The following is a 20,498-nucleotide window of genomic DNA, read 5'->3' as shown; positions in this document are numbered from 1 at the left end:
ATTTTCAGATGCCAGCGCCACCAACAAAAACATGTTTTTGTCGATTTTAGGGCTGTTCCTCGTGTTGAAATAACTGTGCAAACACACAACACAAAGCAATGCAGGAAAAAAATAAGATTAAATAGCAGTTCCCGAATTTACGTTAAGGTTGGGCCTTGGCGTTACCTTAGCAGTGTTTACTCTGTGAATGTGTGATCTTTGATCTTTACAAAGTAACTCACTCTTAGCCATTATAGTTTAACATCAACAATCCAGCCTAAGGTTCATTTACGCAGGGCTCATACCTATACACTGTAAAAAAAAAAAAGAAATATCCGTGAACATTACAGTGAAAAACAAAATTCAACATTACTGTTAAAAATAGTACAGAGTTACTGTAAATCAAGAAACATTAAGCTATGTAAAAATAATTTTTACTGCTAATATATGTTTTTATGTGAAAATATATTATTGATTTGTAAAAAGAAAAAAAGAAAGGAAAAAAAAGAAAACTTTTGCTCTACTTTTAACGCTACATATAAAGCCAGCCTCCATTCTGAAATCTGAAATCATAAGCTCTCAATTTCTACAGAAACAAGATGTTAAATATTATTTCTTTTAGTTCTTTTCAGAGAACAAAATGCAACTGTTTCCGTTTAAATATGGGTTCACCACCAACAATCCAACTTTTAGGCTTTGAACAGAGAGCAACAGCGAAATATGTCGCTGTGCCATCTTGATTCAGGCGAACTGAAGCACGCGGATAACATCCACGGCACTCAAGTCCCGAGGTCTGCCTCGACCTGACGCATAGTTACGTTTCTTTGAAGGTGCGTCATGTTACCTGGAAGGTTACGGTGTAGTTTCCGGTTTCTTAGTGAAGACTATTATCCGCAATGATGCACAAATGTTTCCAAGTTTGAATCATCATTTACAGCCCATCTGTCACGAAAGCACACTTTTCAGAGCGCAGTATTGGTGAAGTCATCTGTCCCAGTCTGTTGACGTTGGCCCTAAAGTGTGAGAGGCAGTTAGAAAGACAGACACAGATATTATAGTTATTACCTGAATATCCACCACCCAATGGATCTGTGGGGTATATGTAAAAAAAAAAAAAAAAAGCGAGTAAAACAATCATCATTGCGTATCTACCGCAGCACCGACCTGTCAAAATAACCACAATGAGAACAAATCATAAGCTCCGGGTGGAGTGCCCAGACAGTGATGTAACACAAGTGTCAAATATCATGCAGGACCAAAATGATGTAAATTGACATGTTGATCAAAGTAAGACATGAATAAACACAACTAATGGGAAATTGTTAAGGAAAAGATTCGGACACAGTTGGGGAATAACATACAGTGTAAGATGGGGATTGAATAAATCTGAAAATGTATTCAATTTATTTATTAAGATAAACAAAAGGTGGAGGTGTCGTCAATAAAAAGGGCCCCGAAGTGCGTTATTTTTTGTCTCTGCTGGCTCTTGACCTGCATGTGTTTATAGCGAACACCCCGGGAGCTTTTTTGGTTTCTTCTTGGTATTTGTTGAACTTGCAAGTTCAATACACCAGCTGGCAGCCTGAATCCACATCCTATCAACATGAATAAATTTTGCAATGTCTTTAAAATTTGCAAATCCACAGCTCTCCACTTGAGTTCCTTTAGAAGTGAGTATTGTACTTAAGTTGTGTGTGTTTTTTTTAAACCACATTTAGCGTGAATCACTGTTTATAGTGGTTGATTATGAATTCTTGTGTTCACAAAGGTGTTTAGATGATGGACACAAAAGTTGAAACCAAAAAAAAAAAAAAAAGAAGCAACAGCGAGTGCACCCAAGAGTCCTCGCCCTCACTGCAAATCTCTCTGATTTCTGGTAAGTGGCTGCACAGTTTATTGTACATTCATTTGACAAGAGAAGGGTGTAGAGGTTTTTTTGTAGGTGTGCCATCTTAAGTTTATTAGTTTATACATTTGTTGAAGTTAAGCACTGCATAAATATCACCATTTCAAGAGCTGATGAGATTCAAATATCTTGCCAGTGTTGGCCACACAGGTTCCTTTCTTTAGCTGTTTTGGGCCTTTTCTACATTTGACCACTGTTCAAAAGTTTTGGATGGACTTGGATGATATAGATTTGTCAGATTAGTTGTAAGTAGAGAGTTGGTTCAGACCAAAGCATTGCTGTCCCCTGGTGTTGCTTTTTTGTCCTACACTTGTCAAAAGTTTTGGCAGTTACACAAAGATGTTTCTATGATACAGTGAAGAACAATCACAAAGGCTTCATAAGTTTCAAAGATTTAATTTAACAAATATATATAAGTTTAGTTTTGGTAGTGCCAAAACATTTGGCCACTATTGTACTACAGCTTGATTGGCCTGACGTCCACAGACTGTAACATGGGCAGCAGTTTATCACGTTTGTTGGGCCAATTTCTTTAATTGTTGGATCTTTAAAATAAATACACAACACATTTTTTAATATACAAAACTGTTTAACCATTTCTCAGCACAGTGCAGCTGGAGAAATCAGTACTGCCAACTTTGTAAGAGTGTGGGATGGCTAGCACTCAGTTTCATCATCAGTATTATGTGTTTTTCCATTTTTCTTTTTCCTTGTTTGGATGGAAAACTAAAGCAATGCAAATAAAATACTTGTATGTGACTTTTTTTAAAGTCTTCAAGGGACTCTCTGCAGTCCTGTGAAAAACTGAGCACATCCCATAATCAGTAACTTGCTAAATGTGGAATCACCTTTAGCAGCAATAACTTGTTTTCTGTGTGACTTTATCAGTCACTCAAATTATTTTGGAAGAATTCTGGCCCACTCTTATTCATTTGCATTGCACAGCTGTCCTAAGGCTTTTGAGACAAACTTCAGTCGGGTTCAGGTCTGGACTTTGGACCATTACAACACCTTGATTGTTTTCTTATTGCATGAGCCAACATCTAGCTGTCAGACAAATGGCCTCCAAAATACTTTGGTATGCAGAGGAGTACATGGTCGACTCATTTTCTGTAGTGTGTCCAGGTCCCAGTGGCTGCAAAACAAACCTAAACCATCACCCCTCTACCACCATGTTTGACAGTTATGGTATGAGGCGTTTTTCCTGATATGCTGTGATTTGTTTTCATTGTGCATGGTGAAATATCTCCACTTTGTTCCAGAAGTCTTGTGGTTTGTTCAGGTGCAGATAAGCCGTGCTGGCAGTTATTTCTGGTAAGAGGAGGGTTTCTCCTTCCTTTCCAAACAAGTCATTCTTGCTGTTTTCTATTTGTACAATCATGAACTTGAACATGTAACTTAAGGGTGAATTTGCTGGCAGCTGTCTTGAATGTTTTCAATTTGTGAATAATCTCTCTGTACAATGAAGGACTTGTTGCATTTGATTACCGGCACCTGCCTGTTACTTACCCTCTTTATTCCTATGGAAGCGGTAAGGATGTACTTGGTTTTTCATTTTCATATGTCTGTAAATTAAACGTCAGAAACCTCAAAAACTATGACATAATTTATAACCTTAAAAACACAACATATTAAAAGTCGAATTATAATAAGAAGGTAAATGAATGTAAAGTATCCACAGGGAGACTTTTCCCAGTACTAACCGCATCGCCTCCTCTCGGTACGCGCAACTGCGTAGCGGGCAGTCACGTGACCGTGTCAGCGGCTCCGCTCCGTGCACATTGTCTCTCGTCATCTTGGCGCACCACCCTGGTTTGGGCAGGGAAACCTACCTACTCTCATCACCGCAATCTCAAAAAGGAGGGCGATAGTATCAAACGATGGGGAACAGGGACGATGAATACGACTTCTTGTTTAAAGGTAAGCGGAACCGCTGCCGCTTCTGGACGGGTTCAGCGTCAGTTAGCATGCTAGCTGCGGTACCGCCGGGTAGAAAATCAGCTGGTGGTGGCTGCTAACTGTAGCTAACCCGAGATCCCAACCCCCCTTTTTTTTTTTTTTTTACATTTTATTTTATTATTATTATTTTATTTTACAATTGAAGCGTCGCTTCCTCTAATTAAACCCATATTTACCGTTACTTTAGGTGCGGTGCTGTTTCTTTTGTACCGAGGTTTACAGCTAGCAGTTTGGGCTTTTCTAGAAAGTAGGGCGTGTGGCGCTGCAAGCTAGTGGCTAGTCAGACGGATGGTGCCATTACTTCTGCATTAATTAAACTTTACTGGCATGGAAGAGAAGTTTTCCCTTGCGGTGGCCACACGTAGCCGTCTGCTATTTAAGCAGGGGCTCCAGCAATGGTCTGCTTTCTTTAGACTGCCTCCTAAACTCAGATGAAATGATTAAGAAAACAGGATTCCTCTTTGTGCCCCCCCCCCCCCCCCCAAAAAAAACCCAAACAAACAAAAAAACAAAACAAAACTGGAGCCTGAGGGAGGAAACTCGCTCCCAGTGAAAGCAAAGAGGAGGAAACTCCAGTAGAGCCCTGTTTTGCTCCCAGGTGTTTTCCAAACATCAAAAGCCAGCATATTTTCATACCAAACAAATACCAAGCCCTGATCATATGATCCATTTACTCCTAGGATTACAGTTATGTTGATTAGGTTTCATTGTCAGAATGGGACCACAATAGGTGGCATCCTTATTTCCTCCCTTGTGATACTAACCTGAGATGAAACACTATGAATGGCCAAGTAGCTATCTCTTAAAAATATCAAATCAAAGTAAGGCGGTCTAGAGAAGCCATTGGATACTGATTGTAAGATACTGATGACTCGTTACGACACAGCAATAAGAGGCGTTGAGAAACTGATGAGTCAGATTTCCCATAGAGCAGGATATTGGCAACTTCTAATAGCCTCATTCCCAAAAGGGCAAAGTCTGATAGCTAGAGATAGAAAGCAACAGTTCAGCACTTTCAGCATGGCTGTAAATTCTGTAGTAAAATCTGTAATCCTGCAGCTAAAAATGAGTCTGTTTAAATTAAGTGTAAAAACAAAGTAGAAATCCAGTCACTGGTCACAGACCCGCCTATGGGACACTATTAAAAGTACAATTTCCTTGAGTGCTTTTCATTTAAAGTCTAAATATAATTTTTGTATTGTTTCTAGTTGTACTAATCGGAGACTCTGGAGTAGGGAAAAGTAACCTGCTGTCCCGTTTCACAAGAAATGAGTTCAACCTGGAGAGCAAGAGCACCATCGGGGTGGAGTTCGCCACCCGAAGCATTCAGGTGGACGGCAAAACGATAAAGGCTCAGATCTGGGACACAGCTGGCCAGGAGCGCTACAGAGCCATCACCTCAGCGTGAGTATTTTCAGTTTGTCTGAACTAGCTTACACGATCGTGCTGTATTGACAGTATTTTAATCGTTCCGTTTATGCTGGTTCACTTAGGTATTATCGCGGTGCGGTAGGAGCTCTCCTAGTCTACGATATCGCAAAGCACCTGACATATGAGAACGTTGAACGTTGGTTGAAGGAGCTGAGGGACCACGCTGATAACAACATTGTCATAATGCTGGTTGGAAACAAGAGTGACCTCCGACACCTCAGGGCCGTGCCCACTGATGAGGCCCGAGCATTCGCAGGTAAATCGCACTGAGACACAATTATGCCAAACAGTCTGCGCTCAGTGTGATTTTGTGCATATCTCAAGTGTCGAACGTCTCTTCTCGTATTAGAAAAGAACACACTCTCATTTATTGAGACGTCAGCATTGGACTCCACGAATGTAGAGGAGGCATTCAAGAACATTTTAACAGGTAGGAATGCACACAGAATTTTTATTTTGAAATCTGATAAAAGGCATCTACCAAAATCATAATACTGGTAGTGACCAGTTCATGTAATTTCATCAAATGTTTCAGTATAGATTTTGTCACTGTGAAATGATTTTTGATGTCCCCAACATTCGTTATTAGTTGAATATGTTGATGATAAACAAGTATGGGTAACTACATTAACTATTGTTAAAATAAGTCATGTTATGCTCAATATTTTGACCACGATTTTTAAGGTTAGTAAGTTCGTTTCATTCTTAGTGAAGGACTTTTTTACAACTTGAATGTTGCAGTCATTGTATGTGCAGTATTATACATGTTAACATCTGTATGATGACATGTAGATGCACTTTATATTATAGCTTCCCAGTGTGCTTTTTTTCTGAAAAATTGATTATTTGACTGCTGTAAATGCAGTGAATTAATGTTAATGTTAAGCCAACTGAAGCATAAAAAAGCCACCCAACTCAAGCCAATGGTAGTGTTTTGCATCAACAAGGTGATTCTCAATGAGCTTTATCTGAAAACTTGGCGTAGCTTAGCACGCTGTGCAGCATATCCTTAAAACAACAGGGGAAACTGGACAAATGAAGGACAAAATAAGACGTGGCACGTCTATCAGTATCTTAAAGTCATGGCGATCAAGAAGCCATTCGTAAGGGGGAATAAATAGAGAGAAAAGGCTGGTGTTTGCCAAGTTACACAAGAATGGGACTGAAAAATAATGCCAAGAGGCCTGATGGAGTGATTAATCCAAATTTGAAATCCAAAGTTTATATTGCCATCATTTTGTCTGGAGGAACTCGGGAGAGAGGTACAACAGAGAGTGTCTACAACCATCTATAAAACATGGTGGACGCTCTGTCATGGTTTGGAGCTGCATTTCAGCTAGTGGTGTTGGAGATCTTGTCAAAATTAATGAATACAGAAAAGAACGGTTAGATTTTGAATAAGCCAAATCTGAGCAACGGCTTCATTTGTCAGTGATCCCAAACACACTGTCAATCCAGTAAAGGCATACCTGAGAAGAAAAACGCACAACAGAACACTGTAAGGTAAGGACTGGCCTCCTAAGAGCCCAGACTTGAACATTATTGAAGGAGTGTGGGATCATCTTGTCAGGGAATGGGGAAAAAAAGACATCCATTATCTAAAGAAAAGCTTTTAATGTTCTCCAGGAAGCCTGGAGAACTATTCCTGAAGACTGTGCTGTCAGTTTCCTTGTAAAATGTAAAGAAATGATGGCGAATCAAGACTTTTTTCTGACAGTAATGTATGTTAGTTGCATGCCAGATAGAAGCAGGAAAAAAGACATTACATTTATATAACTACTGTACACACTTTAACATGTATTAATTCTGGGGATTTAGGCATGGGTTGTAATTAATATTTACTTAAATTTGGTACATTTTAAATGCACTCATATTTAGATTAGTTTGATCAGTAAGTGTAACTTACATGCTACTGTTAAATATTTATTTATTTAATAACACATTTAGCGTTCTTTACACCCACTGGTTAAAAATAGAGGACTGAGAGAGAAACAAACCCCACCTCAGGGTGACAAACTAGTGTATTCCTTGGGCTGATCCCTGGATAAATGGGAGGGTTACATCAGGAAGGGCATCTGGCATAAAAATCTGTGCCAGATCAAAACATGTGGCGACTCCTCTGGGAAATGCACGAGCAGCTGATAGTACCTTTTTATATTTAATCTGCACAGCCAGTTAAATAAATAAGAACATTAAAATTTAAATGATGAACATTGCAAAAGTGTAATTTTTTTTCCTCTTTCTCAAATTTGTCTGCAGAAATCTATCGCATCGTGTCACAGAAGCAGATAGCAGACAGATCTGCACACGACGAGTCTCCAGGCAACAATGTCGTAGATATAAGTGTCCCGCCAACCACTGACGGGCAGAAGGGCAACAAACTCCAGTGCTGCCAGAGCCTGTGACGCTCTGTCCAATGACACTCATCCTCTCCTCCACATTCACCTCCACATCACATCACCTGTGCACTTTTTCCCCCCGTAGCTCTGCTCACGGCCAACTCCCTCACCACTTTAGCCTCTTTTCTTTTTTTTAAATCTTTTTTTTAACCTTTACTTTTGTTTTATAAAGTACTTTTGAAGTCACTTGTGCTCTTCTTTTCTGCCATGAAAGAAACATTTCAGAAGCCTTTATGTCACTCAGTCAGTCTGCGTGAAGGTTCCTGTTATCCAGGAGCAAGGCAGTCTTTGCTGTCTTACTGATGCCTGTAAAGTTGTTTGAACTGAAACACTGTCCTCTAAAGGGAGGTTGTGAGATACATTTCAATGGTTTACCACTAGATGGTGCTGTGTAAATAAACTACAGTCAGTTACTCCAACCAGGTGAAGCAGTATTGTGCTATTTGACAGTGTGGCTCTTACATCCTTCTTACATCATGCCAAAAAATATCCTCATTATGTATTTATTGAAGAAGATTTGGCTGAAGTCATCATTGTTTTACTTTCAGTTTAAGAACTGTGTAAATTTACAATAAAATCCTTGACTGAAGCAGTTTGTTAAATGGATATTTAACGTACTCTGACTTGTTTGGTTTTCGTTTGTTTGTGTTTTTTGTTTTTTTTCTCATCAGAAATGTACTGAACTGCGTGGACAATTTTAAACTATTCCACACAAAAACAAACTGAAATATTGTCATTTTAATTCTAGCTCTGAAGTCACTTAGATAACTATTTTACATGTGTAAGTGTAAGGTAGGTGAAAAACATTAAAATGTTCAATGGACTGGTACTTACAGTGCTTTTCCTCTCTGACTTCTTTACTTCATGCTTTTAATCACTTTTTAGCTGGCACACTCTGACGTCTTTCCAGTAATTGGGATCTCAGTATCTGACCAAAGTAGCCTAATAAGCAGATGACCCGCTCAACCTCCTGAGCCCATAACTGCTTACATGTTAATGTCTCATTCTAAACTCTACTAATGTAAATATTTAAAACTTTGAATTACGCCTTTTTGAAGTTAGAAAACTGGGTTTTCGAATCTGAAAATACAGCTGCTAGTACAGAAATTTAAGTCGAATCGAATCTTTGATCATAAATTTGATTACTATGTTTTATTCTTGGACCCTGATAGAGTACAATTCAGTTTATATTGCCAAATAGCATCAACAGGGTGCTTTATATTATAAGGCCCTACAATCAGACAACCCCCTCTTTGAGCAAGCACTTAGCAACAGTGGGAAGGAAAAACTTCACTTTAACAGGAAGACACATTCAGTAGAGCTAAGCTCAGTAAGGGGAGGTCATCCACCACAACTGTTTGGGGTTGAGGGCAACAAAATAAAAGACACATTGTGGAAGAGAGCAAGAGATTAATGATTAGATGCGGAGTGGTGTCTAAAGATATAGTGAAAAGGTGAGTGAAGAAGAAGCACTCAGTGTGAAACCCCCTAGCAGCCTAGCGTAGTTACGGGGGGTTCAGGGTCACCTGATCCAGGCTTCGCTATAAGCTTCAAAAAGGAAAGTTTTAAGCCTAATCTTAAAAGTAGAGAGTGTGTCTGTCTCCAGAATCCAAACTGGAAGCTGGTTCCACAGAACAGGGGCTTGAAAACTGAAGGCTCTGCCTCCCATTCTACTTTTAAATACTCTAGAAACCACAAGTAAACCAGCAGTCTGAGAGCAAAGTGCTCTTTTGGAGTGGTATGGTACCATGAGGGCCTGATTAAAGTGAGGTGAAGGATTTCATATTTGATTCTGGATTTAACAGGGAGCTAATGACGAGAAGGCAGTGTGGGAAAAACATGCTCTCTCTGTCTTACCCCTGTCAGCTCGCTTGCTGCAGAATTCTGAATCAACTAAATGGGCTTTTTAGGGAGGTTTTAACTTTTCCTTATCCATTTATACAATGGATCCATCTATACATATACTTTTTCCTTCTGACTGGCTACCGCTTGCAAACAAAAGACCTGAACAGCAGGTAGGTCGGCTCCTCTGTTCAGAGCCAGCTTTGTGCACTTGATGACTACATTAGGGGTATCATCAATACATGCAAAAAACTGGGGTTTTTTGTTTTTTTTACTTGAAACTAGTCATCTTTAGTATGAGCATCCACCAGTGTAACACTGCAAATACACTTACTGGGCACTGGGTAGGAACCTTTACCTTCAAAACTGCTTTCATTCTTCCTGCCATAGATTCAACAAGTTAATGCAGTTCTTCCTCAGAGATTTGTGGCCATACATCCATATCTCCTGTTCCACCACATCCTAAAGGTGCTCTATTGGATTGCGATGTGGTGACTATATAGCCCATTCGAGTGTAGTGAACTTATTGTTTGAGATGATCTAAGGTGTTGGACGCAGGCATTAGAAGATTGGTATGCCGGTGATAAGCATGAAGATTGTCAGCGGTGGGTTGTTGTAGGAAAATCTTCACCACCACCAGTCATCTGATCTGTCAGCACAAGGCAGGATGAATCCATACTTTCATGCTGTTTGTGCCAAATTTTCACCCTGCCACTCATGCGTCACAGCAGAAGTGGAGCCTTATCGAACCAGGCAACGTTTTTCTAATTCTCTATTGTCCCATTTTGGTGAGCCCATGTGAATTGTAGCCTCAGTTTCCTGTTTTCAGTTGCCAGGCGTGCCACCTGGTGTGGTCTTCTGCTGATGTAGCCCAGCTTCAAGGTTCCCGTGCCTTCCACTATCCTCTTCTGCATACCTCGGTTGTAGGGAGTGCTTGAGTTACAGTTTCCTTCCTATCAGCTCAGAGCAGTCTGGTCATTCTCCTCTGACCTCTGGCATCAACAAAACATTTTCACCCAGAGAACTGCTGCTCACTGGATATTTTCTCATTTTCATGCCATTCTTTCTTTGGGAAAAACCCCAGTACATCAGCACTCAGACCAGCCTGTCTGGCGCCAACAACTACATCATACTCAGAGTCACCAAAATCTAATTTCTTCCACGTTTTGATGTTCAGTTTGAACATCAGCAGTTATCACCATGTCTAAATGCATAAAGTTTATGACATGTGACTGACAGCTCAAGATTTGTACCTAATGAAGAGGCCAGAGAGCGTATATGACAGGATATAAAGAAGCCCCCCTTTAATATTTTAAAAATACATTGCCATTTTTTACTTGAGTATATCCTCTGTAGCTCTTTTGTATCTGGTCACCATCTAGATCATTTAACTTGGAGCAGCACACCAAGATTTACATCTCTAGAATGCAACTGCTGTCACTGAGAGCAAGACAGGCAAGTAGGAAGGCAGAAGAAACACCTTTTAACATTGCTTTGACTCCTGATAATAACCTGTGAAAAACATTTTTCCTTCCTGGAGAGCAGACCCTCTGCACAAAAACAGCATATTTTGAACTTCTGTTACTCTAAGCTGCTTATGCCGCATGCAGCGGACAGGAAGCAGATACTGAGTGAGTCTCCACGGATACCATAGAAGGACTTGACATTAGCGTTTGTTTTTTTTTCCATTAGGATTAGCAAGCTCACTGAGCTGAGTTTCAAAACAGACTTAATGACATGTCATCGTCACTGCACTAGACGGACTTGTAAACATCCATTATAACTACACTATATAACATATATGACAATTCCTTACCAACACTACACAAGTGCAGACAAACTGTCACTGACAAATTCATGATCACATAATTTATGATTATGTTTTATTTGCTTTGCAAACATTTCTTGGCTGATTGCAGGTACCAGTACATTGATGAAGACATCCCTTCACCCCACAGCACACCATAAACATTGTAGTATTTAACAATATTAAAAAAAAATAATACTGAGGAATAGCAACATAAATTGCAGATGAAACAAAAAAAACCCAACATGCCCAGTTCACAAATGTGTTATAACGCAACATTATTAACATTTGCGTGTTCATTTGTTTGAGTAACAACAAAGAAATTTAAAAAAATCCCTTTCTATATTTGCTTTCGCGACTCAAATTTGTCTTAAACGTGTCATGACACGTTTAAGACAAACATTTTAGACTCTCTTTTTACGTTTCTCTAAAAACACTGTCAGAAATTCTTAGTAGCCAAAAAAGGAGAAGTGTTGCATAGTTTGATGCAACTCTGCAGAGACTCCCAATACAGGAAATAAGTTTGCATTGCATCAAAAAAAAAATCAGTTATTTCTTGCACATCGTACAAACAGATTCCAGTACTTTCTCGGGTAAACACACGGATGACCAAATTTATCATAAGCCTGCAAGGCAGACGAGCACACCGCAGTACTGCAGGGTGTAATCCTTTGTTCTTAAAAACACAAACAAATATTTATCTGGGGCAGAACGCGGATCAAACGAGCAGGAGTGAAATGTACCAAAGGGAACTGGTAATGTAAACAAGGAAATGACTCGTTACTGGTAATGCAGCACTGTGAGAAAAGGGAGGAAAACACAAGCATATGTCAACATTCCTCCTGAAAACAGACATCTTTACATGACTAACGCTTCACCACCTACTTAACTGGTAACCTCATTTTGGGTTTACCACATTTATGTAGCATTAACAAAGGACAGGAGGGGAAAATATAGGATGCTTGCTGGAAACTAATAATTTCACTGATCTGATTTGTCTGCTGAATGTTACCACAAGCCCTTTCTAAAAACACATTTCTCTCTGATAAATTTTACATCACCACACACCACATCATGTTAATAAATTACTATTCAAGCCTGACTGATTTAAAGGTAAATATTTAAATAATTAACCAAGAATGATAGATTTTGCCCATTTACTAAATGCAGAAGCATTCATTAAATGGAACTAAATCAAAAGGCATCGCACAGTTTGATCACCATGACGGCATCATGCATCAACAATTCCTTTCTTGGAATTATAATCAAAAATCCACCAAACAGGTCGTCGTCAGGTTAGTTTTAAACTTATATCGCTTTAAACACCCCCTTTAAGGGGACGAATTCTTTTAATTGCAACCCATTAAAAGACAAATCTATAAATAAAAATGATTAAAGTATTTCAGACCAATACTAAGCTGAATTGGCTTCATTAGATCCACTGAATTAAATTATTTTTTTAGTAGTACATGTAATGTTGGGAGGGTTTTTTTAAATCTACAAGCTTGTCTCCCTGTGGACAGCCTACAGCATGCGTTAAAAAGCAATTAGACATCTCCCTGTAACCTAAATTAAGCATAGAGAAGAAACAATGTTTCACATTACAAAAACTGGACCATCATATGACCCGGAAATCTGAATACCAGGCACACGCTGTAGTTTGTAATCAACTTCAGCTATCTCCCAACTCTACCAACACAGCCAGTTCCAGGCGAGTCTGGTCAGTAACATCAAAATGCTGGCGGTTACCTTTAGGGTTTACCAGCACTAAAATCCCAGATTAAGAAAGTTTCTCATCACATTAGACCAAATGCTTAATCGTAACTTAAACAACAGCAGGAATTCTCTGACTGTTATGATCATGAAAAAAAAAAAAGAAAAAAGGAAAACACCAAAAATGAATAACAAGCAACACCGATAACGCTTTTGTACACTGCCCCAGCCACCACACCAATACTCGTGATGGAGTTTCTATCCATCTATATAAATATAAATACCTACTTGTTACATATTGATAGTACAAGAACCTCTATGAGGACACTGTTAAACCCTACTTCAGTAGGAATAGGAAAGTCATTCGTTCTTAAGTGGTTTAAAAAATGATTTTAGAATACAATAAGAGTAAAAAAAAATATTAACAGTGCTGCTTGCATGCATAACTGTGCACGTTGGTAGAACTGTCTTCGTGTACTGCGAAAACCTCGATGTCCACAGTGTTTTATTGCAGAAGTCTCTGCTTTACAAATGTTATGCAGCCGCCTGGTCTCGGATGAGATGATGTAAAAGCTGCGAGTTAAAAGATTCCACTCAGATGACATATCCAGATGTGACTATGAAATAAAAATTAAAGATCAAAGCTTTTTATCTTCAAACTACAGACTAATATGTGATTATACAACGAGATCCTCAGTGGGCAGAGAAGAGAAGCCCCAAGTAGGTAAGTGCGTGCCCACGTAACACACGATTAAAAGGCGTATGTAGCAGTTGCTTTTATCATCGCAATACACAATGAGTAGACGTGCTATACCTGACCATCGATGGGTTGTTAAACCAAGCAGGACAATCATTCAATTTCACAGTCCTCTTTAACAAGTTTACTCGATCCATCTTGTTTTATGCTGTCAGTTTTAGCCAGTCATGTTGTCACATCTGTGATGATGAGACAGCTCGGCTCCATTTCTGCATGCTTCCACCACTTTCACCGTTCCTCAGTGCCTTTGCATAAACTTGGTCAACACCTGACACGAGGAAAGGCAGATTCCTTTAAAATGTGCTAATTCCTGCACCCATGTGAGGATTATAAAATGCAATGTGAAAAAATATGAGCCCATGGTGCAAAGAAAAAAAAAAAAAAAAAAAAAAAGCGACACACACAAAAAAAATCCCCACAGGTGTTTCTTCAAAGTCAAAACTGTGGGCAGGATGCATCGGGAATCAGCCCTCATACGTAAAAGATGTAATAATCATCAACTATCTCCGTTTGGTCTCATACGATGCTCTCACTGGCCGATTTTTTCATCAGTTTATTAGAGAGCAAGGAATGCTGGGAAGAGTTCGACTCCTTGGCTTCGGGAATGAGCAGACGTACTTTCTGGTTTGTTCTCCTCCACTCAGAGTACAGCTGACAGTGGTAGCGGAATGATACCTGAAGAAAACCGAAGTGCAGCATTATATATCAACCTTTCCGAGTGAAAATGTCTGCTTTACAGTAATAATGGATGGGAATTCTTTTTTTTTTTTTACCAAAGTCCAAAGGACGTAGATGGTGAAGAGGGCAATGGTGAGGGCAATGAGGCCCACAGCCTGCAGCCAGCTCCTCAGCTGAAGATGATCCTGAGCGCCCCTCAGGCAAAGCCAGCCAGAAATAGCTGCTAGAGGAGTGATAAACAGGAAGCACACCATGTCACAGAACAGTGTTCTCTTCTCATTACGGGGGCCGGGATCTCGCAGCCACTGTGGGGTAAGACGTAAGAGGGAAGAAAAACAGAAAGAAGTCAGACTGTGGCAGAAACCAGGTAAAAAGAAAGAAGCTAATGAAGAGAAAAGACATTCTGCATTAACAAAGAAGCAAGCAAGCAAGCAGAGAGATGTAAAACAAGAAAAAGACGGATAAAAAGCACCATCACACTTTCATACATACACACTCATTCACAACCAGCAGCCCAACCACGATGAATAAAAAGGATGAGAAGAAGGATTGTTGCAGACAAGGCAAAGGGCATTGACCTTTGTTACCTCTGTGAGGGGCCTCGGTCGGCGCTCGATGCTGAACTCCGTGTGGCAAAGCTCACAATAGCTGGTGTTGGAGGACGACAGCCACTTCTCTAAGCAGCTCTTGTGCACTGTACCCAAAGTGCCTGTGCAGTCGCATGGAGACAGGAGACCCTCGCTGCTGCCTCCTTCATGGCAAATACGGCAAATGGGACCATCACTGAGATAAAAAATATACAGAGATTTTTATAAATGGCAGGCATCGTCTGCATGAAACACAGCAAAAATGTTTTACCATTCTATCCCAAAGAGAATAATAATAATATTCAATGGGTGTGTAGTGAAGAAATGTGAAAAAAACCCCACAAAAAACAAGAAAAATGGAGAAGTGCGTTGTCTGAAATAGTGTTAATACAAGGCATAATCACAAGTTTAGCAACTATAGCAAAATATATATATATATATATTTTTCCTATCTCTGGAGAAGCTGCCATCACAATACAATCCCATTCAAAGTTTACCTGTGGAACATCTTACAGCAATAACAGTAATATTCTTAAAGTACCTTTGTGCACTCATTGGTTTGAGCACAGAGGACAGCAACCGTCCATCTATGGCTGTGACCTGGGTGACGTAGAGCGCCTGGCACCCGTCACCGCCCGCTTCCTCCACGCTCTTCCACAGGCCTGTGTTGCTGGCACAGTCACACAGAGAGCCAGGGAGGTGGCAGCACCCGCCGGTCGTCATTGTTACAGGGTCCATTCGCTGGCAGCACGAATGGACTGGAGGGTGTGAAGGGTTGGAGGTGAGGGGAGGCTGGGGGAGTGCCAGGCACAAACTGCTCCTGTTTTTCTCTAGTGGCTCTGCAGAGAAACAGACACACACAGACAATGCATTATCGTTTTTTAAAAAATGTCTGTGGTGGAGAGATAGCAAGTAATTTTACTCCAACTTAATATACTAGAGAAACCCAGGTTTACTCTGCAAATGCTCAAACTAAATAAATGGATCAAGGAGACAAGTTTGAGTGATGTTTTAAGTAAGTTTTTTTTGTGTGCTATAGTGTGCACTTGTCCATTAATACTTTAGTGTCCAGATTAGGCTCGTCGGAGGGAAGTTCTGGGTTTGGAAAAGGAACTTCTGGAAATCAGCTACAGTACAATGCCTGCACTATCATGATGAGTCATTTTATGTTTGCTATATTATGCTTACAGTCCATCTGTTTTTATTGACCTTCATGTTCATGTTCATGTTCATGACTAGCAAACAACATGGTATTACAGTTTTGCAATAACCCAACTCACCACTTCCCTCTTAATGTTTCTAGTACTGTCAGGGAAGTCGGTAACTGGGTTACTAACCAGATAACTGATCAAACAGACACTGACGTATAGCATTTTTTATATATAAAAATGTGATAGTAGACCAGAGTTTGTTCGTCATTTGGCTCACTGCAGTACTGTGACAGAGTTACTTAAATGTCTGTAGTCTGTTTCACAAATAATTAATTTCCTACCACGTGGGAACGGCTAAAATTATCCAGAAAAGACGTTCCGTCTTTTAGAAGAAAGCTGTCCGTTTGGAGGTGGGCCAGTTTGCCCAAAAGCAGCTGCTAATCCATTATAAAACCAAGTGTGAGGTCAGTGACAGTGAATGTGATGTGCAGCAGCCTGATAAACAGCTGTCTTAACCCAGATAACCCTTAACAACATTTTTTCTTGCTGTCTCAAAAATGTATCCTATTCTGTACAAATGAATTAGAACACAATAAGCAAAATTGAAATACACTGATTACAAGCAATAAAATAAGAAACAATAATTTTAAAGTAGCATGTCTGATATATATGGAACTTTAATGGGGATTTGGGGGGAATATTCACTGAAAATACTTATCAACTTACTTTTAAAGAACTACTGAGCTACTAGTCTGTTGTTTATGTGGGTTAACACTGGGCTAGTGTTGATAATAAAACCTCTTTAGCACTGTACATACCCTTGGTAAACTACAGCATTTATACGCAAACCCAGTATACTCTTCCATGTCCAACACTTGTTTTTCAAGAGGAGATCTGACATGACAGCCAGTGCAGAAATGTTTGTGTCTGTTTATGAGATTTTGCTGTTCAATCAAACAAGAATTTAGACAACATCTGGCAATGAATGCTGTTTCTAACCCTCGCAACTGAGAAAAGATGATTCAACTTAAGTCAAGCATCTCACTGTTTAAATAGAAGTTAGACAACAAAGCCCTTTTATGATTATTTATAGCTCGTTGTAGTTGAGTCACAATCTTATGCACTTTGATTTGTTAAATCCTGAATTAACAGAGCCAGATGATGAACAGCTTTGTGAAGCCGAAGAGCATTTTTTCCCTATTGTTGCTTGGTGTTATTGTTTATGCATACGGAGATTGGGAGGGGGTACGTCAGGGGTGATTAAGAGGTACAATCCCTGACCTAAATAAACAAAGAGGTAACCCCAAATTAAGGCAACCGCTGACTCTATTAAGCTATTGTTTTCCGAGTCTTTTAAATATCAGCTGTGTGTATGGATTCGTCAGCTGGGGAACATCAATGCAGGGATTTTGTCAAGATCAAACAAAAATTACACGTTTGAATGAATGATTAATGATGGGTTTCTTACAATGATAAACCCTCATACATTAATATGCAGTTAGCTTTCGAACTGGGGCATTTTCCTTCACTGTGGCTCTGTTACAGGAACTAACCGCTGCAGACAGATGTGGGAATTTGAACCAGACTATTGTCTGGATCAGAGTTGAATTATGATACTGTACAACTGCGCGGCAACTCAAATTAGCTGTGTGTATCTCTGCTGTTCTTTACACACGAATAACTACTATCCAACTTCGTCACAGTGAAAATGTCGTTATAAAGAAGCATTTTCTAATCAGTTTCACTTTCACGGCAGCTGTGTTGTTTGCTAGCTGTCAGCGAAGTGCTAGCCATCCGCTTGGTGGAAAAAAGCAACAAATAAAAGCTAACAGCTACTCACCCGTGACTACTTCTTCTTCTCTTTCTTCTTGGTGATGTTTTAGTCCTGTTGTCCGAAAAAGCTCGCATTTCCTTCTCTATTCATGTTTAATAACTATGTATGAGTGAACAGCACAGGCGGCTAACGATGAAGGCTGCTCAGTGTAAGGCTACACCAGCTAGCAGTTCTCAACTGATAACAGTCAGGCCAGGCTTCCGCTTTCCCTGGGCTTTAAATACAACCCAGAGGGTCATCATCATCATCAGCTGCCTGCGTCTGCGGTGAAGAAACAGGGCGTCTCAAAGCACAAACAAATCCCGAAGACGGCTATAAATGTGGCCGCAAACAGCAGCGTGCCAAAGGGAGGGGCCCCAACAGGAAACATGACAGGCTCAATGAGACCGGAAAACTTCACAATTCAAAACCATTAACCCACACTGTTTAACACATCTGCATTTTTAAATTAGTTTTTATTTCACTTTAAGTTTTGTTTCGCTTCAGTCAGTGACATAGTGGCTTTTCTCGGTTTAGTTTATAACAGTTTAAACGGCCTTATTTATGTTTGAACTTCAGCTGTGAGCAGAATGTGAAGAAACATCCACTGTGACTTCTCTCTCTAAACATCTATGTACTGTGTTGAAGAGATCTGTACTAAAGTTGGGCCTGGGCTGTATTTCAGTGTAATACCAGTTTGTACCACGAGATGGTGCAGCGAGAAAACGTAACCTTAAACATGCAAATAATTAAATCACATCATTTATGATACTGTGCAAAAATCTCGATTCGCCCTTCATTTCTTTGTTTGCTTCCATAAAGTCAAACTGAAAACTGTTGATCTTGAGCAACTCATTTTTCCTTTTCTCTGCCTTGCACCCATTTTCAGAGGAGTGTTTTTTGCTTGGTGAACTGCTTACAACTGACCTATGTAACATTCACGCATAAAAAAAATGCTTTAAACTCAAGAGATGAACCAGTGTCATGTCTATACGTAACATGACAACTTAGCAAAGAAATAATTTTAAGTTTATGTTGAGACACGTTGTTACTAAGAGCCTATTTAAAGCTCTTTGTAACAACTAAGATTCTATTTTAATCTACAAAAAGTCCCAAAGATACCAATTGGACAGATATAAAATAGTATTTATGCACCAAGAAGGTGATCCTATTAGCCAAAAAATTAGCACATCTCAGTACTGTACGTACTGAACCTTGAACTTTTTGAGGAAACTGGACAAGTGGAGAACAGAAAAATGTCACAAAGGTAATGGATGCATACACTTAGAAAAACAGTGTCAGATTTTGATAGACTGTGGCCTGTAGAACTATGTCTGAAGACTACTTAAAGAAACTACAAGAAAGCTTGCCTCAGAGTTCACACTGTGTTGAAGAACGAAGGTGGCCAATTAATGACTCTGAAGCTCATTGGAAGTTTTCTTTCTTTAGCCTAATATTTTCATTTAAAATATATTTTTCCCAGCTAAAATGACATACATCCCACCAAATTGCATAGTGATTCAACACATATTGTGGTCTATAATAGCCACAACTATTAATAGACTATGTCTTTAAACTAACATATGTAACCAAAGTCATTAACCCAAGCAGGAGTAGAACAAATTCATGATCATAGTGTCTGTTTGAATCAATGACTGTATAATAGAGGTGCAATGGCCTCATTTAAAATCCAACAGAGCAGCTTTCCAGCTACTGAGGAAAAACCTGAAACCTTTTACACCAGTAACACCCTCAGATGCACCTGAAAACCCTAGGTGCTTTTCAAAAAGTTAACCTATGTACTTGAGGTCAAGGTCATTGAGATTCCAATTTGTCCGAGATGTTTATCAGATGTACTCATAGGATGAATTTGAAAACCTTATGTCATCTCGCTCTTGAGTTATAATGCTCACAAACCTTGTCGTCAATGCCACCTGCTTTCTCATAGTAGCGTATTCTCAGAATTGGCACTTCTTGTTTTAAATGTGCTTTGTAGACAGAAAGGCCTGCCCTGAATGTGCACTGAGATGTTACATGTAGTAAACTATCCTAATTTTATCGCTTTAACCTTATTTATACATTTCTAATAATTTTGAATACAACCTAAAAAAGTAGGTTTGTATCCCAAATGCCTAAGAAACCCATCTGTCAATTATTAAAACAACCCAGCTTAAGGTATGAGTAAACTGAGTAAGGGATACCAAAATAACTGTCTGCTGTATGGTCATATGGACAGGTTTTAGTTATGAGTCAGTATTTTCTGGTGTAATGCAAAAGTAGGAAAAAAGATTATATATACTCAGATTAAATTCACATTTAAATGTATGAGATGCTTTCTTATGAACACCTAATGCATGACAGCACCTCAACCAGATGGGTGGAAATATTTTTTTCCACCCAAGTATGAAAACAAAATTTGCATTTCTGATTTTCACTTCCATTTTTTCAAGTAAAACCCATTAATGTTGCTGAAGTG

General features: G+C 39.4%; 2 protein-coding genes across 3 annotated transcripts; one reads left to right on the top strand and one right to left on the bottom strand.

Moving 5' to 3' along the window:
* The first annotated feature begins 3,638 nt into the window (after positions 1-3,638).
* Positions 3,639-8,263, top strand: LOC146641099 (ras-related protein Rab-11B). The gene is made up of 5 exons (XM_085397847.1): positions 3,639-3,805; positions 5,053-5,248; positions 5,338-5,531; positions 5,625-5,705; positions 7,535-8,263. Exons 1-5 carry the CDS (start codon positions 3,766-3,768, stop codon positions 7,678-7,680), a joined length of 657 nt encoding a protein of 218 aa, XP_085253973.1. The 5' UTR covers positions 3,639-3,765; the 3' UTR covers positions 7,681-8,263.
* A 5,856-nt stretch (positions 8,264-14,119) lies between these two features.
* On the bottom strand, positions 14,120-18,388 carry marchf2 (membrane-associated ring finger (C3HC4) 2). 2 transcript variants are annotated; one of them, XM_085398974.1, is made up of 5 exons: positions 18,050-18,388; positions 15,600-15,897; positions 15,050-15,254; positions 14,567-14,776; positions 14,120-14,468 (listed from the first exon to the last, which is right to left on the bottom strand). In XM_085398974.1, exons 2-5 carry the CDS (start codon positions 15,794-15,796, stop codon positions 14,310-14,312), a joined length of 771 nt encoding a protein of 256 aa, XP_085255100.1. In that variant the 5' UTR covers positions 15,797-15,897; positions 18,050-18,388; the 3' UTR covers positions 14,120-14,309. The 2 variants fall into 2 exon arrangements, with proteins under 2 accessions (XP_085255100.1, XP_085255101.1); XM_085398975.1 differs by having other exon boundaries at positions 15,059-15,254.
* Positions 18,389-20,498: the final 2,110 nt, after the last annotated feature.

Source organism: Rhamphochromis longiceps, linkage group LG23, assembly GCF_057381845.1.
Source record: "Rhamphochromis longiceps isolate RC_006_pf linkage group LG23, R_longiceps_female_GT1.1, whole genome shotgun sequence".
Lineage (NCBI taxonomy): Eukaryota > Metazoa > Chordata > Actinopteri > Cichliformes > Cichlidae > Rhamphochromis > Rhamphochromis longiceps.
This window is presented reverse-complemented; position numbering and strand designations above follow the sequence as displayed.